Source organism: Aulonocara sp. 'chitande type north' Nkhata Bay, linkage group LG17, assembly GCF_057382095.1.
Source record: "Aulonocara sp. 'chitande type north' Nkhata Bay isolate Kocher_YH1m ecotype deep benthic linkage group LG17, A_spYH_male_GT1.1, whole genome shotgun sequence".
NCBI classification, from domain to species: Eukaryota; Metazoa; Chordata; class Actinopteri; order Cichliformes; family Cichlidae; genus Aulonocara; species Aulonocara sp. 'chitande type north' Nkhata Bay.
Window position 1 is genome coordinate 31,652,364 of NC_141360.1, and position 19,290 is coordinate 31,671,653.

At 40.5% G+C, this 19,290-nt stretch overlaps 1 protein-coding gene across 3 annotated transcripts in view; it reads right to left on the reverse strand.

The window, feature by feature from the left end:
• cacna1c (calcium channel, voltage-dependent, L type, alpha 1C subunit) overlaps window positions 1–19,290 on the reverse strand; it is a 229,413-nt gene that overhangs the window by 201,668 nt on the left and 8,455 nt on the right. Inside the window, exon 1 of one of the 3 annotated variants that reach the window (XM_086269681.1) lies at window positions 13,953–15,064. The exons of the other annotated variants lie outside the window; for them this stretch is intronic. Coding sequence (XP_086125807.1) covers window positions 13,953–14,010 — 58 coding nt within the window. The 5' untranslated portion in view covers window positions 14,011–15,064. Of the gene's footprint in view, window positions 1–13,952; window positions 15,065–19,290 lie in introns of those variants that run through there. 3 annotated transcript variants of the gene reach the window in all.

Sequence of the window (19,290 nt, forward strand, 5' to 3'; positions counted from 1 at the left end):
AAAGAGGGGAGGTAAAAGGTGAGGAGACGAGATGAAAAAAAGACGAAGAAGAGAGGAATGCAAGAGAAGAGAGGGAGAAAGACGAATAGCTACACTAACATCTGAACTACTGCCATGCCCACTATCTCCCCTTGGCTGTCTAAAATGGAGTGTGTGTTCCATACTCAGTGACTTTGGTATAAATCACAGGCACACACATGTAGAATCAATTTGTTGAATCCATTTTTGCAAGGAGAATGTTAAGTCGTTTTGCATTCTCTGTGAGTTCTTGTGACTGGGATTGCCTACTAGGATATGTTTTTTGTCTATGGTAAGCAAAATACATGATGGGCAAGTGTGAAATAGCTCATTCATTTCCAAGAATATTCAAAATGACAAAGTACGCCTTGCACTTCCATTGCTATTAATGACATGAACATTAAGGAAACAACAGCGAGGATCTTTTTACTTGAGAGATGAGACCATAGACTGTATAAAAAGATGGACATAGGCATTGTGACGTCACCCATTAGTAAGAACGGCTAATTGCTTTTTGACCATTCCCTTCTTGCTTTTTTTTTTAAACAACATGTGGTAATAGGTTCCACTGCCACTGACAAGTTAGTGTGTCTATTGCATACCTAAATGTCAATCTTTTGATAGTGAAGGGCTACATTCATGCTAATCAGTCAACCAACCCTGCCTTGAATTGCTCTTTAAACCTCTACTGTGGAAAGCAATCATTAGCTAAAGATGTGAGGCACGTTCAGTCATCCCGGAAAGGAAATCCCAGAAAGCTGATTATGTTCATCTGGACATTGCATTTTCTCCAACTGAAAATACAAAGTCCAGATGAACAGATTTTTCTTTCTGGGATTTATACAGTTACAACATTTATTGTTGGCTAACTCAGAGCAGAAAAATGTATATAGGCCACGTCAGCGGTCCCCAACCCCTGGGCCACGGACCAGTACAGGTCCGTGAGTTGTTTGGTACTGGTCCGCAAGAGTTGAAGCTTGGGTGTGAAATTCATGGTTTTCTGGGTTTTTCTGGGTTTTAGCATTTTTTTTTATTTTTTTTTTTTATTGTTAACTCAGTTTCCCTGGCTCTTTTCTCATGTGTTATGAATAAATCTTCTTTTTTTGGTACCAGTACTGGTTTTATTTTGTTGTATTTATTCGGGACACCTTAAAAGCCAGTCCGTGAAAATATTGTCGGACATAAACTGATCCATGTCGCAAAAAAGGTCGGGGACCGTTGGGCTACGTACTTATCCATTTATTATAAAATTAATATTCTTTCATGAAATATATGTGATTCATGAAACCTGGTGAAGAAATTTTACAATTTAGCTAAAGAACAGCTCTACCAAGACAGTACATTGCTCCATTACAGCAGCAAGGTAACAAGCTAACATTAGCCAGCCAGCTGTTACTTAGCTATGCTACATGCTACCATTTTATCTACATTTATGCTACCATTTTATCTAGATGGTGGTTAGATTGTAATGTAGATAAAATGGAAAGCTAACACTAATTAGCAGCTTAAACTATCAAAACAGGATTATGCTACATTCAGCAGCTAGAAAGTAATCCCTATTAGAAGGAAAGCTAGAAAAGCTAATCTTAGCAAACATTAGCCAGGAAAAAGACAGGTCGCCATCAATTTTGATTCCAGAAGCAATAAACATCTCAACCAACCTACATAACTAAAACCTTTGAACAAACATACGCATCTATGACAGAAAAGATTTGCCAAAAGTTATTAGGTAAGGATATATTTTTAGATTTCAGTAGAGACAAAATAGGTGAAATGATTGACCCATGTACAAACACTGTTATCCACAGAGCTACAAACAACACAAAAATCCTCAACAGTTAAACCAGCCATTTAAAACCTCGAACTATGCTGGACCTGGGTTTTTTGTTTGCTTTTTAATCTCTGGAGATGGAAGTCCACATGCACATGCATGGATACACTGTAAAAGGAGTCATGTAACAAGCCTGTTTTTGCCATTATAACTCCAGAGTGTGAAAGTGAGTCTGGTCTTTTGGGAAGTGGACTGCTCTCTGTCTCTCTGTAATACACACACTCTCTCACACACACATACAGTGGTCTGTGGGGAAGTGGTCCATAGAGCACACACATCAAGACTGGCCTAGATAGATGGGATGGCAGGACACACACACACATAACAGCTTCTTCTCTTTTACACACATAGAAAGTCAAGGACACTCTTATGGCCTATATAGTTGGATCATTTCATACCAGAACACCTTACCCTTGTCTTTCATATGAAAAGGAGTCGAGGGGGAACGGGGACACACACACACACACACAAGTGGCACAAGAAAGATAGAATGATGGGATGAAACCACTAAATAGAATAGAGGGGCCACTGGAGTGTGAAAGAAGAGAGAAAGAGAGACGAATTGTTGCAGGATTTTCTCAAGATTCGCCTTCTAACCTTAGTTTCATCCTCTCCAATCCTACCCTAATCTCTGCAGAGAGAGTTGATGAAAAGAACAGAGTCACTGGCGACTCGACAAAATAACTGGAATAAAGTAACAGAATAGAAATAAACAGAAAGGATAAGATCAAGAACACAGATGTGAATTCATGCACGATAATAAACCCTGTTTTTTTTATTTTAAGAAATCTACTTGGGTGATGCATGTTTTCAGTACAGTAACCAGTGCATTTGCTAATGACAAGTCTCATATAAGACATTTCTTTAAAAAACACTATAAACCAGCATCAACAGAGGCTTAAAAGGGCAACTCTTTTTTACTGTCAGTGTGTGACCAGTTACAATATAATGTCTTCTCGGTCCTCAGAGAGAAGGCGTTTTTTTGTTTTTGTTTTTTATCATTTTAAGTGTTTAGAGATCATGAGAACTCAATGTGGCCAAGGACTAAAAGTCAAACTACTACTGCTGCTGCTTCCATTGAAACGTTTAATTTTTTTTACCTTAGCCCTCAAAGCACCATGACTTTGTGGCCATTCAAAAATATATAAATAAACTGCTCCATTAAATTTGAGACCGCATGTCTTAATAGTGTATTTTCCATAAATCTAAAGGTAGAGTGGGCTATCTACCAATCAGAAGGTTGCTTATTCAATCCCCAGTTTCTCTAGTCTCCATGTCAAAGAATGGAAAGAAAAGCGTCTGGACTTCTTTAAGTTGCTTGAAGATGTTTCACCTCTCATCCGAGAAGCTTCTTCAGTTCTGAAGATGAAAGGTGAAACGTCTTCAAGCAACTTAAAGAAGTCCAGACACTTTTCTTTCCAAGCTCCTTAGACTACGATGACCAGGATGACTGAGAACCTTCACAGACAAGAAGATACTGAATCCCAAGTTGCCCCTTATGCATCCTTTCGAGTCTGAGTGTGTGTGAATGTTAGGTTAAAAGCACATATGCACAGAAAACAGCACTTGGGTGAATGACGAAGAAGAAGGACATGATGAAGAAGGAAGAAGGACAGCGCTTTGAGTGCTAAATACAATAGAAGAGCACTGTATACGTACAACAGTCTCTCTCTTTATCCGTTACTGTACCAAAAAATACTTAGATATTTTCAAATAATCCTAAAAGTAATTATATAATTTTTCTTGGTTTTCCCGGTGACTTTTCCTGATACATTTCAATTGCTTGGTTGATTTAAGTCAAAATCGAAAGCAGTTGTCAAGACGCTTTTTCTACAAGAATCATGTTTTCATAGGCTACCTTCTCTTGATGTTTGAACTGTTGTGCATGTAAATCTAAGAACTTACCAGAATGGCAGTCATTCTGATAAGTCCATTTCCTAACCTCTCATTAGTGATGTTGCACAAAGAATTTTAAAAACATTGGTGCTAATTATGATTTAGAATATGTTGGGTTTTTGCATCTTTTCTGGAAATGGTGTTGTTTAGAACAAGATGACCTCTGTCAACCAACAGCCCTTTGCGCTTCCAAGCTGAGGTGTTACTTAACCTTTGCCAGTCTTGCTGCATAATAGAAAAAGTAAAAGAGTGAATTTTGTGCCCCGGGCTACACAACAGGCTTTTGTCACCTGTGACTCTTAGCTGCAAGAAGTGATCTGACAGCTTTTGGCCCACGACCAAAAAAACAAAAAGGAAAAGAAAAAAATGCACATCTACAAACACCCAGAGGCAGGTAAACACATATACATGCATATACACACAAAGACTTGCATCACACCACTCTTAGGTTTATCTGTCTTGTCTGGGTGCCGCCACCAAGCGGGGTGATGCACTCACAGAGGAAAGTGTGTGTTTACGTGCAGATGCCCATGGTGACAGCTTCTCTTTAGGGCAGCTTTTCACCTATGACAAGCCCACCAGAGGCCTGACTAACTAGACTTTCTGGAACTGGGAGCGTGACAAAAACACATGAGTGGAAATCCTTTGTGCTTTTAAAGCTCACTTCCTGAGAGTCAAACATGCCCAGCAACAAGATATCTGCAAGATGCATACTCGAATGAATGAATAAATAAGCATTTATTCGAGTATGCATTCTAAAGGGTGATGTACTTTTTCTTATATCAGTAGGAGCTAATAATAGAGGAACACATTATAGCATAAAATTCAATTTGCTGCAATGCACTGATTGAATAATGGAAAATCACTAGCAGCTTGTTGGGGGAAAAGAGACCTTACTCCAAATCTTCATTTTAACCAAATGCTTTGTTTTCTGCTGGGACACTCGTGAACAACTAGAATCATTAATTGAATTAATTCAATTTGAAAGAAGAAAAATGTAGCAAAACTGGATTCACTGGTTTGACTATATATAGAAACACAAACTCAAAAATCTAACATGCTGCAGAAATTCGTGGATCTGTGCCTTCTGTACCATTATTCTATCTTAAATATTCTCTTTCTTTAATTCTTTTCCTCCTGCTAAGGCCCCACCTTCTTAAATTGGCCTTAAGGAAAATAAATGATAAAGGGCTGGTGTGTTTTATGTCTGGTGAATCACAAGTGCATGCCTGCATAACACAGTCGGGACCACTGCTGGCGCACACATATGTGATCAGTGTATATTTGAGCATGCAGGGTCAGACTCTCTAATGTGGACAGTGGTTTCATCATTCCTGCAGATTACACAGCTCAGCCTCACGTCTGAACACTCAGCTGGAAACAGGGAAAGACTACTCTTACACTGCAGATGCACACGGCATAAGTCCTTCCTTCAATGCGAGTGTGAACAGTTGACACTTCATGCTGGTGCACTCAAGTGTAACATAGGTCAAAGTTGGGTGTGATCTGGCAAGCCGTAGTTAAACTTGTCACCGGGTGTCAGAATAGGAGAAATACAGCATGTGAAATGAAAACATGGATGTTATTTACAAATATAGTTGCTTTGTTAAACAGAAAGAAACTAGTCGACATGTCACTCCATTTGATTAGATTATGATAGTCATAAATGTGAAGTATAGCAACTGAAATAATCTCAACATCAAGTGTGCACATTTGCAACACATCATGGACACTTCTGTTTCTTTAAAGGCTGTCAAAACTTAAAGTATTTCATTGCATTTTTTATTGCAATAAGCTATTAGAATCTGTATGGCTGAGCCAAAACTGAACACTTTGTTATTTGACTTGACAGATTTCTGCTGCGATTTGTCATCTGGGTTCATTGGTGGAGGCCATGAACCAATCATCAATTAGTAGCTCTTTAGAAAACTATAGCTCACTTGGTTGAACAGGTGACCTGCATGCCAAATGGTTCAGTTTTCTGGAACCATTCTGTCTTACTATCTACGTATTTTCCTTCTAATATTGTCCTATCCAATAATGCCAAACAATACCCCAAAAAACAATAATACCAAAAGAAATTGAGCTAATTTACTGACTACTGAGGGGTTACTGACAAGTAGAATTAAATGAAAATAACACAATAATACTGAAAAAGGTGTTTACACTGCATAATCTAAATGGTGATGAATGAGTGCGGCACACAAATGTTTCATAAATAATGATATCATATCGCTGAGTGTTTTGTTCCCATAAATATTTGATGCTATAGGCAATAGTTTGAGGCGAGTTCTCGGGAACTTTAGGCACATCATTTCGCAAACCACACTGCTGTGTTTCAACAGACTATAAAAAGCCCCTTCTTATTTTTAATTCCTGGCATTTTCATGTTGGTTGGAGTTAATGTGTTTCTTGAAGTGAAGACAAAATGACAGCCGTGACGTGCGCTGACATTGTTGACTGTCATAAACAGTAAAAGGATGACGTCAGGGGGAAGTTCACGGTGCTGCACGCTTAAAGCATCACCATCATCCCCTTTGTTCTTCTAGTGTCATTTTGTGGAATTTTATAGCTAAGAAAGCGGCAGACTTATCAAATCGTGCACGCCCTTCTTCCTCGTACATACAAAACACCACAGGGTTGGACAAGCTAAGATTAATGTCAATGTCTAGCTGTTGTCAAGTACCAGGAGCAAATCCTGGTATTGCTGCTGAATGATCTGCTTCACTTTTAAAATACAATGACGTTAGATTGAGGCAGATGCTATGGTCTCCCCTCTCACATGGAAATCATTTAAAGTGGGAACAATATCAGGCGAGGTTGGAAACGGGGTGGAAAGACAATTTCCTCTAACATCAGGCTACTAATTTGGACAGAGTAAATTCTCAGAAAGCTCCAGTAGTAACATGACCCACCGCTCTGGTGTTTCCTCTAAAATAAGGCAAAACGTTCCTGCTTCACAGAGGATGTCCTGCTTCCTGATTTTAAATGTCTGCTGACAAAACTTACACAATCTAAAAAGAAATCTCCACAGTCAACCTTTCAAGCACACACCTTTCTTAAAGCAATACAGAATATAAATATCAAGTCATGAGTGCACAAAGAACGGGCTAGTGGTTATCAAAAACATCCGTGTGGCTACGGGGAAAGCTCTTACTGCATATACATTAGAGCAACAGGCCAGATGCATACTTGTTAGTGTACTGACTTGTGGTTTATCTACTTTGTGTTGAGTAGTGAATCTGTTGATCTTATAGGCAGAGCACCCCCATTGGGGCAATAAAGAGTGTTTTCTATCTTGCTTTTCTGTGGTTATATCTACAGCAAATGCTATCGAGCCTTACAGTAAATGCAGGCAGATGGACCGATTATTTCACAGAAGAAAGGAAACGTATTAAACCTCGTGAGCTAAAACCAAATGGATAGCGGATTGATTGGAGGGCGGGTCGGGTTGGGGTTGAGAGCAAATGAGAGAATTCAAAGTAATTTCTCTACAGGCAGAAATTATTTAGAAACTGCGAGATAGAGAGAGAAAAAAGCTGAAAAATCGAAAGAGGCAAATGCATGACAGATCATGAATGACAGACTGCTCCCGACTCTTCTCTCACTTCTTCATCATAGAGGAGGCAAACACACCCAAAGACAAACTTGCATACAGCTCCTGAGCAGTGGAGGCGTTAAACACACATGGGTGCTGTAGATCCTTGGTGATGCTGCAGGCATCACATGAAACATAGACATGGCACATAAGACTGAAATATAAATTTTTAACCAGTTTCCATATGTCCATGCAAGAGACTAGATGTGACTTAAATGTGGAATAAGTTATAATCAAGTCCCTCCCACTATGTCCTAATAGGCCTGCAGCACTGAATTTCATTGCTCTTATGTTTAGTGTAGAATTGGTTTTGTATAAATCTTTCTTGAAAGCACATAGAAGTGCATATAATGCTTTGCAGGGATGTTTTATCATTAAATTCATGTAAGGTGGAAAAATACTTTCACTGCCACATAATCAATTGTGCATTCATGACATACATCAACACAATCTGTGGAAAATTCCTGCTAAAAAATTGAAGAATCTAACCATAACACCATTATTGAAGCACTAATCCTCAGTGAAGCTTTAGGGAACTTTGATAGTCAAACAGCAGCCAATAAGTTGAGGGTTAGCTAAGGTAAGGCACCTGAGACGGAGAACTTGCAGTCAAAAAGAGGGAGCGTGGTGAAGAGTAGAGAGCACAGAAGATGCTACAGGTCCGTATTCATTATTTCCGCTTGTGGCTTCAGCCAGATCAATAGAATAGGAGGCTGTGTGTGTGTCTGTGTATGGGTTTGCATCAGAGAGGTAAGACACATGTCCAAACACAGACGCATACACACACTGAGGCAGCCAAGCAGGCACAATGCATGTAGGCAGGCAGCCAGTTGCAAATGCACACTCTCACACACACATACACTCACAAAACACACTCAGTGCTGCCGGTGTTGGCATATTGTCCCACCAGAAATGAAGACTGAGGCCCGATAGCACTAAGAGCAGAGGACAGCCTCTGGATAGATTTCCAATATCCAACCAGAGGCTTAAGCAAGACAGAGTCACGGATAATCCTCCCTCCTTCTCCTCCTCCAACTGTGCTCCATCAGTTCTTGTTCTCCCTCGGCCCCAGCCCTGTCCCCTAACCTGCGATGCTCACTATTTTTCATGGTCGTTCCATCCCTTGATTCCCTTCTCCTACAGTTTCTTCTCTCCATTGTCTGCTCCTCTACGATCCCTCTGTTTCAGTGCCAGGCAGTGTTCTTGCTCCATCCCTCCTTTCCAGCTCTGCTCTCCACTCTCTCAGTCTTGCTTCTCTTTTATTACCTTTAATGCAATCTGTCATTTCATTCTCTAATTTCTCCTTCGATCCCCCCACCCCTCTTTTCCTACCGTCTTTGTGTTGTCTTCTTTTGTCTTTCAGATGGAGTTTTACGTTAAGCGCAGCTGTTGATGAGTCACATCCTTAAGTTAAAGCCATTATACTCTCTAAAATGCTAATATAAGCTTCTTTAATGCTAGTTGGCCTTTAATCGCTCATTACATCCTCCACTACAACATTACAACCTCGCTGTGACTAACATGTCTTCGCACACACATCCCGTCAACAATAAGCTGACTCTATGATTCTATACTACTCTTGTAAAGCCTGAATTAAGGGTAGTGTGAGAGAGCAGTTTCCAGATGTTTTTGTCTGTGACCCTATAATATAAAGCAATTCCTATTTGCAAGCCCACAGCTCATTTGCAAGAAATTCTATTTAAGAGTTAATTTGAATTATCATTTGGTAACTGGCAAATCAGTTTTTTTCTAAACCTAAGTGGTTTTGCTCAACTTCCAGGGTGGGGTTCACCAGATTAAAGGGATTCTGAAGGGCAGTACAAAATTATAGGGGCTCTTCAACAATCTGATGCACTGCTTAATATTTCTGCTACTATCCCCTCTAAAAATCAGAAAACATATCTGAGTTAAACTGGCTCAATCTTTGCAAAAGACTTTCAGAAGACTTTTCTGCAAAGTGCTTCACCATCTAGTGCTCCTTAGTTTATGTCATTCCTGTTCGGACCACTTACATTTACACATGCCTACACAGAGTGAAAACATCAGCTTCGGTGTCAAACTGACCAAAGGTTTATGTCAAGAGTCATCACTGGTGCTGTGTCTCTCTGACCCAAAGCCTGCAGTTCATCTATTTTCTTCATTTTATCCAATTCAGGGTCATGGCAGGGCTGGGGCCCATCCCAGCTGTCAGAGGACGAGAGGCAGGGTACAGCCTGTACAGGTCTCCAGTGTGTCACAAGGTTAACACAGAGATGCTCACATTCACACCTACAGCCAACCTAACATGCATGTAATTGGACCGTGGGAGAAAGCCAGAGTACCTGTTAGTGACAAAGTAAGCATATGGCTATCTTTTCGTTAAAACATTTAGTAAATTATCAATTACTAAACACAATTTACAATGGTGAAACAGCGCAGTGACCACCAGGAATAGACTCTCAGATAACGTTTCAACACTGAATAACTGTTGGCTGCTCATCTTTTCATGACATCTAGTGTTGCTTAAAAAATACTTCCAAAATAAAAGTAAAAGTTGTGTCAGTATCATAGACGCAAGTTTGCCATCAGTTCAAAATAGTTCTGAAAGTACCTCAACACTCTTGACAAACTTTCTAACAAGATAACGTTTGTGTTAAAGGATTCTTTTATAATAAATTTTTACTGATTACGGTGGCAGAAAGGAATATCTAAAAATATCTAAAACAATGTATAAACGTTTATGGTAACCTTTCATCCCGATGACCTAAGTGACTACATACCAATAATAATAAATTCATCATGATAGTTCAGATATGTTAAGTTCACCATGGGAAAATATGCTTCTATTTTCTTTATCACAATAACTAATCGGTAGTTCTTCCTCTATCTGACTGGACCACTACAGTACTGGAAACTGAGTTATTATGTAAAGTGTTGGGGGATAACTAGCAAGGTTGGATCTTTCTTTATTGTTTTTTATCTACTGTGTTTGTGTTTGCTTCTTGACATGTATGTCTTTAAAAAACAGAAAAGTTTAAAAAATGTTTAAAAGGTTTTTTGTTTTTCTTGGTTTTTAAATCAAATGTATCTAGGATTATTTATTCAACTTGCAGTGACTGAAGACATGATACAAGGCCCAACATTAGCTGATTTTACCTTACTGTGGATGAATGTAGGTTTTAAAAAAGAATAATGCAAACTAACATAAAGGGATCACAAAGTTAATTGTGACTCGTATTATTTTTAAATGGCACTTTTCACGTTACAAAACACTGTTGAATGATTGGTTTCTGTTCATTTTATCACACCAAGAATTCAATTCCACCAATATTGAGCAACAACTGGTTTGGGTAACAGCTGACTGGCGCCTAATTGCCCAGATTTCCATCTATGTCAAGCACACTGATTGATGCCTTAGCTTCCTTAGCAGCTACTCTGCCCCTGTGGATTCTAATTAAAACACGTCTGGAAGAAATGCTTGATTAGTTTTTGCCCTTTTTTTAAATAAAGCAACAACTTTACCACCTGCAGCTAATCTGACTTCTCAAAAGATACCTTGATTCATCTGGATTTTCTTTAATTACGTTTATTGTCATTGAGTCTAACAAACCTAAAGCCAGTCTAAGCCTCCTTGTTAGTCCTGCATAGGAACTGAAGATTTTTTAAACCTGCTGTTGCATAGCTCCACTTCTACTTAAAAACCTCTGCTTACGTCTGTAAGTGAGAAACAACCTTAAAAACGTCAGTGCAGGGGTTTAGCAAATCGAGTCAAGTCATTACAGAGTGAGGTGAACTGGCAGATGGCCAACACCCCTGAGTAACAATTGCAAATCAATTAATATCCCCTAACGGATGTATCATGCCTCTAGCACAATGCCCACAGGGAAAATCAACTTGCTGATTACACAGCTAAAAACTGCTGCTGTAATAAGTGTGCATGCCTCTGTGTGTGAATACTTGTGCGCGTGTGCATCTCTACAATAACTAGAGATTCCACAGGTGTTTGTTTGTTTCCCAGCCCCGTCGGTCACACGTGCATTGCAGCAACAGGTCTGTATGTGCCTCAGTGCGAGAGTGCACTTTCACAACTCACTCAAAAGAGTCCTTAAAACTGAGATTATGCAGTAAAGATGATCATCAACTCTGAATTACAGGGTAGATCTAAAGATGCACGCTAATCGATGAAGGAAGGAGAATGTCAGATCTGGTGTTAGATGTCAGGAACTGTAAACTAAAGTTTCACATATCGACTGGTCTGAGACTTGTCTTTTCTTTCAGGTCCATCGATAAAGAGAAGAGAGGTCAGGGTTGGATGGAGAGGAGGGGCAGGAAGGGCTTAACTGTGGTTATTATTAAAACCGAACTGCTGTAACTTAGCCAAAGCATGATGTCTGTTATAGCTACACTGCATGAGGCTGCTGTCATCTTTCATGTGTAGAAAACTCGTTAAGTGGCCCCTAAAATATATCCACCTCCCTCCCCTCCACTTAACCCTTCTTAACAAATGAAAACTACAGATAAATATAGCACATAATTTAATATGGTTTCTATGACTTTGACCCATACATGCAAATGATTCATTCACCATTAAACAAAAAAACAAAAAAACAAATGACTAGAGTAGAGCAGGATATAAAGAATGCTATCTCAGCGTCGATGTCTTTGTAATTCTTTAATAGCTGTCATGTAGCTGTCAATAGACCAATGAAGAATGAACTGTCCGTGGTGCTGAAACCACCACCCACATGTGCAGCCTGAGATAAGAATGCTAAATCCAAAAATAACAGGGCCCAAAAATTCACTTAGGTTTCTCTAATAGAGTTTAAAAGTCTTAATCTGACTCTTTTTTAAATGTTTGAACCTGAAAAGGTTGTTACAAGGTTTAACTTCACTTTTACAAGTGAAGTCATAAATCAATCTCCATTAGAAAAAGCTGACATGACTGTTAAACTGTGCTGTATCCATGTGCTGTTGACTTGTCCTAAAGTAAAATACATTTTGCAGAGTTCGCATGCTACACTTTTAGACAGCATTATGCACAGTGACCCACAAGATAACAAGTGACGCCTAATCGTGAAAAGAATCACATGTGTTAAACAGCAGTTTTCTTGATCTGCTTACTCTCACTTACACCCCATGGTGGTGATGGTATCCATTACTTGTTTGGATATCGTTTAAAGGGGACCCAAAAAAAAATCTTTTCCGTTGATAATAATGGATTAAGAGGACATTGTGGCAATCAGGGCAACACTTGTCTTACAGACTGAACACACACCTGAACACACACATCATCGTGCTGTTCTGACTGTCATCAAACTAGCTTCTCAGGCTCCTGGGTAACATCCACCCTGTGGTGAGTTCCTCCTTGAAACAAACTGTTAGTGAAGGTGGCTCGCTGCGACACAGATGCACGCACGGATACACTTACATAGGCTACATACATACACACACACACACACACATACACCCCCACCCCTCTCCTCATCCCCTGTTGCTATGGAACCTGTCGCCAAGGAAGAGGTATGTGGTTGTGCTGGAGGTGGTGGATGAAGTCGACGACGACCACGATGATGATGATGGTCAGGAGGGTGATAATAGTGATCGGATAAATAAGGGTTAGCTGAATTGTATGGTTCGGCTGGCCATAGGCGAATGCATTGCTGGGCTTTGCTCTCTGCAACGTGGGTGGAAGGAGCGACGCGTAATACTGCGCAATGCAAACAGAGCCTTTCCACTGACAGTACAACAGAGCACGGCACAGGATTTCAATCCACTCTTTGCCCGCGGATTCCCTTAAACACTTGAAAACTCCTTAAGGTTGAACTTTGGGTCGTGTTTTGTGCAAAACAATCTACTGTCCTCGCTGCCATCCCAAAAATAGCACACCATCAACCCAATTCTCAGCAGACAAATAAGTCCTACAGGCCCTCCTACTGCCACCTGTCATCTCTGCGATTTTCTCTCGTGCTGCCATCAAGGAGCTCTAAGAAAACTGAAAACTTGCTTTTAAAATGTGAAAAATAAAACTAGTGATTAGGAGAAAGGGGATCGATAGTGGTCGAGCTCGTTGGCAAGCGCCTTACGCCGGGTTGTGAAGTATCGTCAACATTCTGTATCTGCAGTTTAGTGTAGTTGTGCAAAATGCTGTCAGATGTTTCTTGAACAATAATATACACCGCCTACAACTGCCTGTTGGCTAAATATGACCACTGCCCACCCATTGTGCCACAGAGCTCACAGAGTTCCGGCTTGTCAAACCGACAAGCGTGGACGAAATCAAGCAAGGGAAAAAGGCCTCATCCGTATCTGTTCGCGGCTACCTGCAGCCTTCTCTTGCGTGATCATGGCACAAGTTCACTTGCTGCACAAAGTGCTGTGGGCCTGCGGGGAAAGATCAAATAGACAAACTGCACACACAGAGGGGAAGTGGAGAAAAGAGAGCTGCATCTGTCCATCTGTTGAAAATGAGTGAAGAGCTACCACCCCCTTTTCCCCCTCCTTCCCTCCACCTCCTCCTTTCCCCATCCCATCCCCATTTCGAGACCACATCATAGGCTACCTACTCCCTCCCTCCCTCCCTCATGCACAGTTAGATGTTTGTTAGTTACAAATAAAAAAGGCACCACATACCTTGATGGTTCTCAAGGGTGTCCTCCGGGATGTACATGTTTTTGCTTTCATTTACCATAAATGTAGTCCGGCGTTATCCCTATAGGTAAATGGAAGAGAGAGAGGGAAAAAAGCTGGAGAGGAAAATAACAAGAGGGGGGGAAAGCCCCCAAAAAATAAAGAAATTAAAGAAGAGGGGAGGAAAGAAGAAATAACTGTCTGACACGGACAGTTTTGGGTATTCCGTTGTTTTTGTTTATGGGGAGGGTTTCTTCCGATGGAGTGAATATTACCTAATCCCCATGATGGAGGTGAAGGCGAGAAAAAAGAGGGAGCTTTCGGCGGAACCGGCTGGGAAAACGCACCGGTGCATCCCTCGGTACATCCGGGCCCTAGGCAAGAAACATGAGACCAGCACCGCGTTCAATTCAATTCACACCTCTCTCTCTCTTTCTCTTTCTTCCTCCCCTCTCTCGTGTTTTTAATAAATGTATACAAAAAAGAAAGAAAGAAAGCAATTGAAAATGTTATAAAAAACGGGCGCTGTCAGTGACGGTCGCAATGGAAGTGCGCAAAAGACGCATTCGGGCGCATCTTCAACAGCGTGTCAAAATGTGAGAGAATGAAGCACGGGAGGTGGAAGTGATGGATGAAGAAAAGGAGGAGGAAGAGAAGAGGAGAAAAATTAGAAAACGAGAAGAGCGTAAATATTCCATCACGGGAAGCACGGGGTTAAATCTCCCAAAAGGTTGTCGGTTATTCCACGAATCTTTAGCAGAGTCCCCCCAAAAACAGAAGCCAGGCCGTCCTGTCTCATCCGGAGGCGGGTTTCTCTGTCTTGATCCAGTCCATGATGGTCCGGCAGTGTGTCTGTCAGTCAGTCTGTGTGCCTGTCTGCCTGTGTCTTACTGATTGGGAGTTAGAACTCTCTCTTCTCTCTGCCTCTGCTGCCTCTGCGGCTCAGCTCTGCAGTGATACCGAGAGAGAGTGAGAAAGAGAGCGAGAGAAAGAGAGAGAGCGAGAGGTAGCCCCCCTCCCAGTGCATGTAGACGCTTTGACTGTTTCCAGATGTGTGTGTGCCTGTGTGTGTGTGCCAGAGAGAGAGGGAGAGAGAGAGGAGAGAGCGAAAGAAGGAGGGAGACTGTATATGGAATAGTGTGGAACTGGCGGCTGGTATCCAGATGAGGATGAGGATGGTGAGGAGGAAGACAAAGATGATGATGATGAAGTGTGTGGGTGGTGAAAGGAGAGGAGGGCCCACAAAATGCAAAATATTTGGGAACAGAGGGCTCGATGAAAGAAAGGTGCTGAAACCTGTGAGAGTGTGTGTTGCAGACAGGAAGAGAGGGAGAGAGCACAGGGAAGAAGAAGGGGAAAGTGTGCCTGCGTGTGTGTGAGAGAAGGGAAATAAAGCAGGATAATGATCCATGGCAGGCTTGAGCCCTACAAAGACTTTCATTTCTGCAGGAACAAACAGAGATCCGAGAAGTTATGTGTACATCTGATTTGTCCGTAGTGCCCACACATCTGGACTGTTTCAACCCCATTCTTTTCTTTGGCTAACGTTGTGTTTACACACACACCAAATATCTGGTTTTTCCAACTCTTTTATGACTCAAGCTCTGATCTTTTCATGGCTCTCTTAAGCAGGAAGAAACCGCAGGGAAGTTGATTTGTTAGATCCTCGGATGCTGTGTAAATGCAAACTCAAATCTCATAAAGTAGACGGGCTCAGGAAGGTCAATGCTCAAGGACTGACTGTGAACCTTTTTATCTAGAGGGCAATAAAATGATTTTGGGGGGGAATGTAATTATGTTTCTCTCTCATTCTCTTTCTTTCTCTGTCTCTCTCTCGCTCTCCTTTGCTATCAGGACAGTGAAGCAGGCTTTGACATTGTGCTCCATGGCCAGAAACAAATTTGTCCTGGCCCCTGAGGCACGCAAAGCCATTTTCTGGAGACATGGGCTCACTTTCTTAGGTAACACAACAAAGAATTGAAGCTCATTTGAGAGTAAAATGTCAAACAAAGTCAACAACATCAGCTCTTAACTAAATAGCTTCTGACCAGGCTTCCATGGCACAGAGTCAGCTTCGCTTATAGCTCACAGAGGCTTTGGGATAGAGCTTCTTGCGCAAATAACATGTCAGTTCTTAAATTGAGCTGGCTTCTTAAAAGCTGTCCACAGGCAGCTTGATATAAAAAAGATAAAACAAGCTATCTCAGGCTTATAAAGAACCTTGAGTGCCTTTATTTAGCGAATAAATTCAGAAGACAAAAAACTGCATCTGAACATTTCAAATTAGAGGATGATAATTAGACATCAAATGTGCACGAAGGCCTTATAGAAACCTCCACAAACATAATACTTGGGTTCAATAATACATCAGAAAGTACTGAAGGTACTCTTGATTCTATTCATGGCACTGGCCAGCCCATGTAATTGTTTCTTGACACTGAATACAAACTTCACAATGTGCAGGCCTCATGTCATTCTCACTGCAGGCTATAATCAGGAGGTGAATCTGATGACTCAACCCAGCCTGTATTCATTTGTTCAGTGCCATAGCGCAAAATCACCACCCACCCATTCTGTAATAGAATAAAGCTTTTTGTCTACATGTGTCACTGCAGACATAGTAAAGACAGGGAGAAGAGTGATAAACGATTCTATTGATGACATCTGACAACTGAATTGTGTTTTTTAGAGGAATATATAGTGTTTTGTGAATCATATGTTATATTAATATACTGTATTTTGACGGAAATTGCAGACTGTTGAATGCCTGCGCTGGTGAATGAAATGAAATAATACCAGAATTTATTACAGAGGTTATTATAAAATAGCATCTCAGCAGTGAGTAAGAACTTTGTCTGCAGAAAATATATGCCTCAGTTGACTGCAATATCACCATATTATTCAAAAGTTAATACTTATGTTTAAGTAGAAATTTAGAATTTTAACAATGAAGCTGGTCAAGGTGATGTGATTGGGTGGTTGCTCCTAGCCAACAGGCCAGCAACAGGGCCTCTCTAAAGAGTCACATGATAAAGATGCGATTCTAACTACTTTCACAGCTTTTTTAATTTATTTATTTATGTCTGTTGAGAGTTAGCAGGCTAGAAAGTTGTATTTATACCAGTTTATCCTCTTCCTATTATTTAAATATAACATAAATGTCAAATAAACGTTATGGAGAAAAATATCTGCCTCTGAAATTCTCAAGAAGGTAGAAATCACTACAAAACAGCAAATTCCCACTGCTGTAGATGGCTGCTTGAACATTACTGCACTGGTTGTGTCACAGATGGACTGTGAGATGCATCTTATTCTTCATTTTTGAGCCAGACCAGCTTCTGTTTGATTATGCTGGCCAGTGAATGGAAGACGGGAGGAAGGGAATGAGTGAGAGAAGGAAGAACGGATGGAGGGCAGGTCGTGGGAACAGACAATTCTGCCCAGGGGACGCACAAACACACATACACAAATGTCCTCAGTAATGCAGCCTGCACATGGAATACCAGTTCTATTTATGACTGTTCTATATTTGTGGGCCCAGGCCCTTTGTATGTGCAAATGTGTGTGCGAGTCTAAAGCCCAGTTGGTCTCTGGGAATCTCTGTACAGGCAAACATTCAAACGCTAGTATCCCATGTGGGAAACCAACAACCTGCTGGTCAATCAAAGGGGAATCCCCTGGTGAACAGAGAAAGATGCAAAACTTTGGATGAAAGTTTTTATTTTTATTACCAATCAAAAAATGTGTACTTTTAACATTGCCCCTTAAAAACAGAAAAAAAGCATCTGGTTTATTATCTCTTAATAACATTAATTTTTTTTTATCTTAAAAAGAAAGAAAAGAAAATGGATACTGAGCTTGAGAGTCCCTTTCAGATAAACACAAACATTGGCCCCCTTTTCACTCATTTGTAGTCCATTCTTTGTACCAGACCATTTTCAGAGGAGTTGGGTTTTTTTTGTTTGTTTAGTTTAAGTTACTTAAAGTTGACCTATGAATCATTCACGCAAAACTTAGAAAAAAAAAAAAACATGCACCAAACTCAAGAGATGATCCAGTGCTGTGTTTACACATTCAGACCCCAAAGATAACAAGGCATAAAATAACCACTCTTTTTTTTTTTTTTACCAACAAGGTGATTCCCAAGAGTTGTTAGCTAAACATTTGGTATATCCCAGTATGGTCTTTAACAAATATGTGGAAACAGGACACACAGAGGACACAACAAGTGGAAGAGCTAAAAATTATTTAAAAATGTATCTGAAAGTCATGTAAAAGAAAGAAATAGGGGGGAAAAACTCTGACACAAGACATGAAAGATGAAGAGCAACTTCGGGTTCTGTATCTTGCCCAAGGATATTTTGGCATGCAGACTGGAGAGACTAGTAGTATGACCTGCTCTGCCACTAAAGTATACCTGGACAGAAAAACAAGATGAAACACAATTAACACAGTCATGGACAAGTGCCCCAGAGCCTAGACTTCAACATTACTGAAGCATTGTGGGATCATCTGGACAAAAAACAAGAAGAAAACCAGCCAAAATCCCAAGAAGAGCCTTGGATTTCCTTCAAGAAGCCTGGAGAACTATTCCTGAAGACTACTTAAAGAAGATCTAAGAAAGCATGCCTAAGAAAGTTCAGGCTGTACTGGAGAATAAAGGTGCTCAAACACTTCCTTTAAAACTCATTTGAATTGTTCACACTGTTATTGCCGTACATACTATATTGCTATGTAAGTTTGCACCTGTTTCAGTAAATCACTGCACTAATTTTCATGGAAAAATATAAATAAATGAGTGGTGATTCAAGACTTTTGCATGGTACTGTATAAACTCAAGTTTTTATATTTAAAGTCTAATGAGGACCTAGAAGAAAAATGTAATGTCTACCAGTATCTAGATGTATGGCTGAAGATAGTCCCAGATTGAACAATGTAGGAAGGCTCATTCAGTCATTGTGGTCATTATCTCACCTACAAAGATATTCCCTTAAAGTAATAAATGATACAGTCACATGACAAAGAACGTTTTCACTGGACTCTATGCAGACTTGTGAAAAACAAAGTACGCTCTCATCTTGATGCATTCTCAATCATCCAGGTAAGTAAATCTCCAAAGGTTGATTCTGTTCATCTGGACGTAGCGTTTTCAGTGGGAGAACCGTTTCGACACTCATCAAAGTGACTTCTTCAGTCTCAGCTGGCTGCAGGTTTCCCCACTGCTTTCACGGGAATCAAGAAAATAAGTAGCAGCCAGCTTATACCAAAGCATTCTCGAGTCAAATGTGAGGCCATCAGTCTGACAGCTAAAGCTTGGCTGAAATCGGGTCGTGCAACAGGA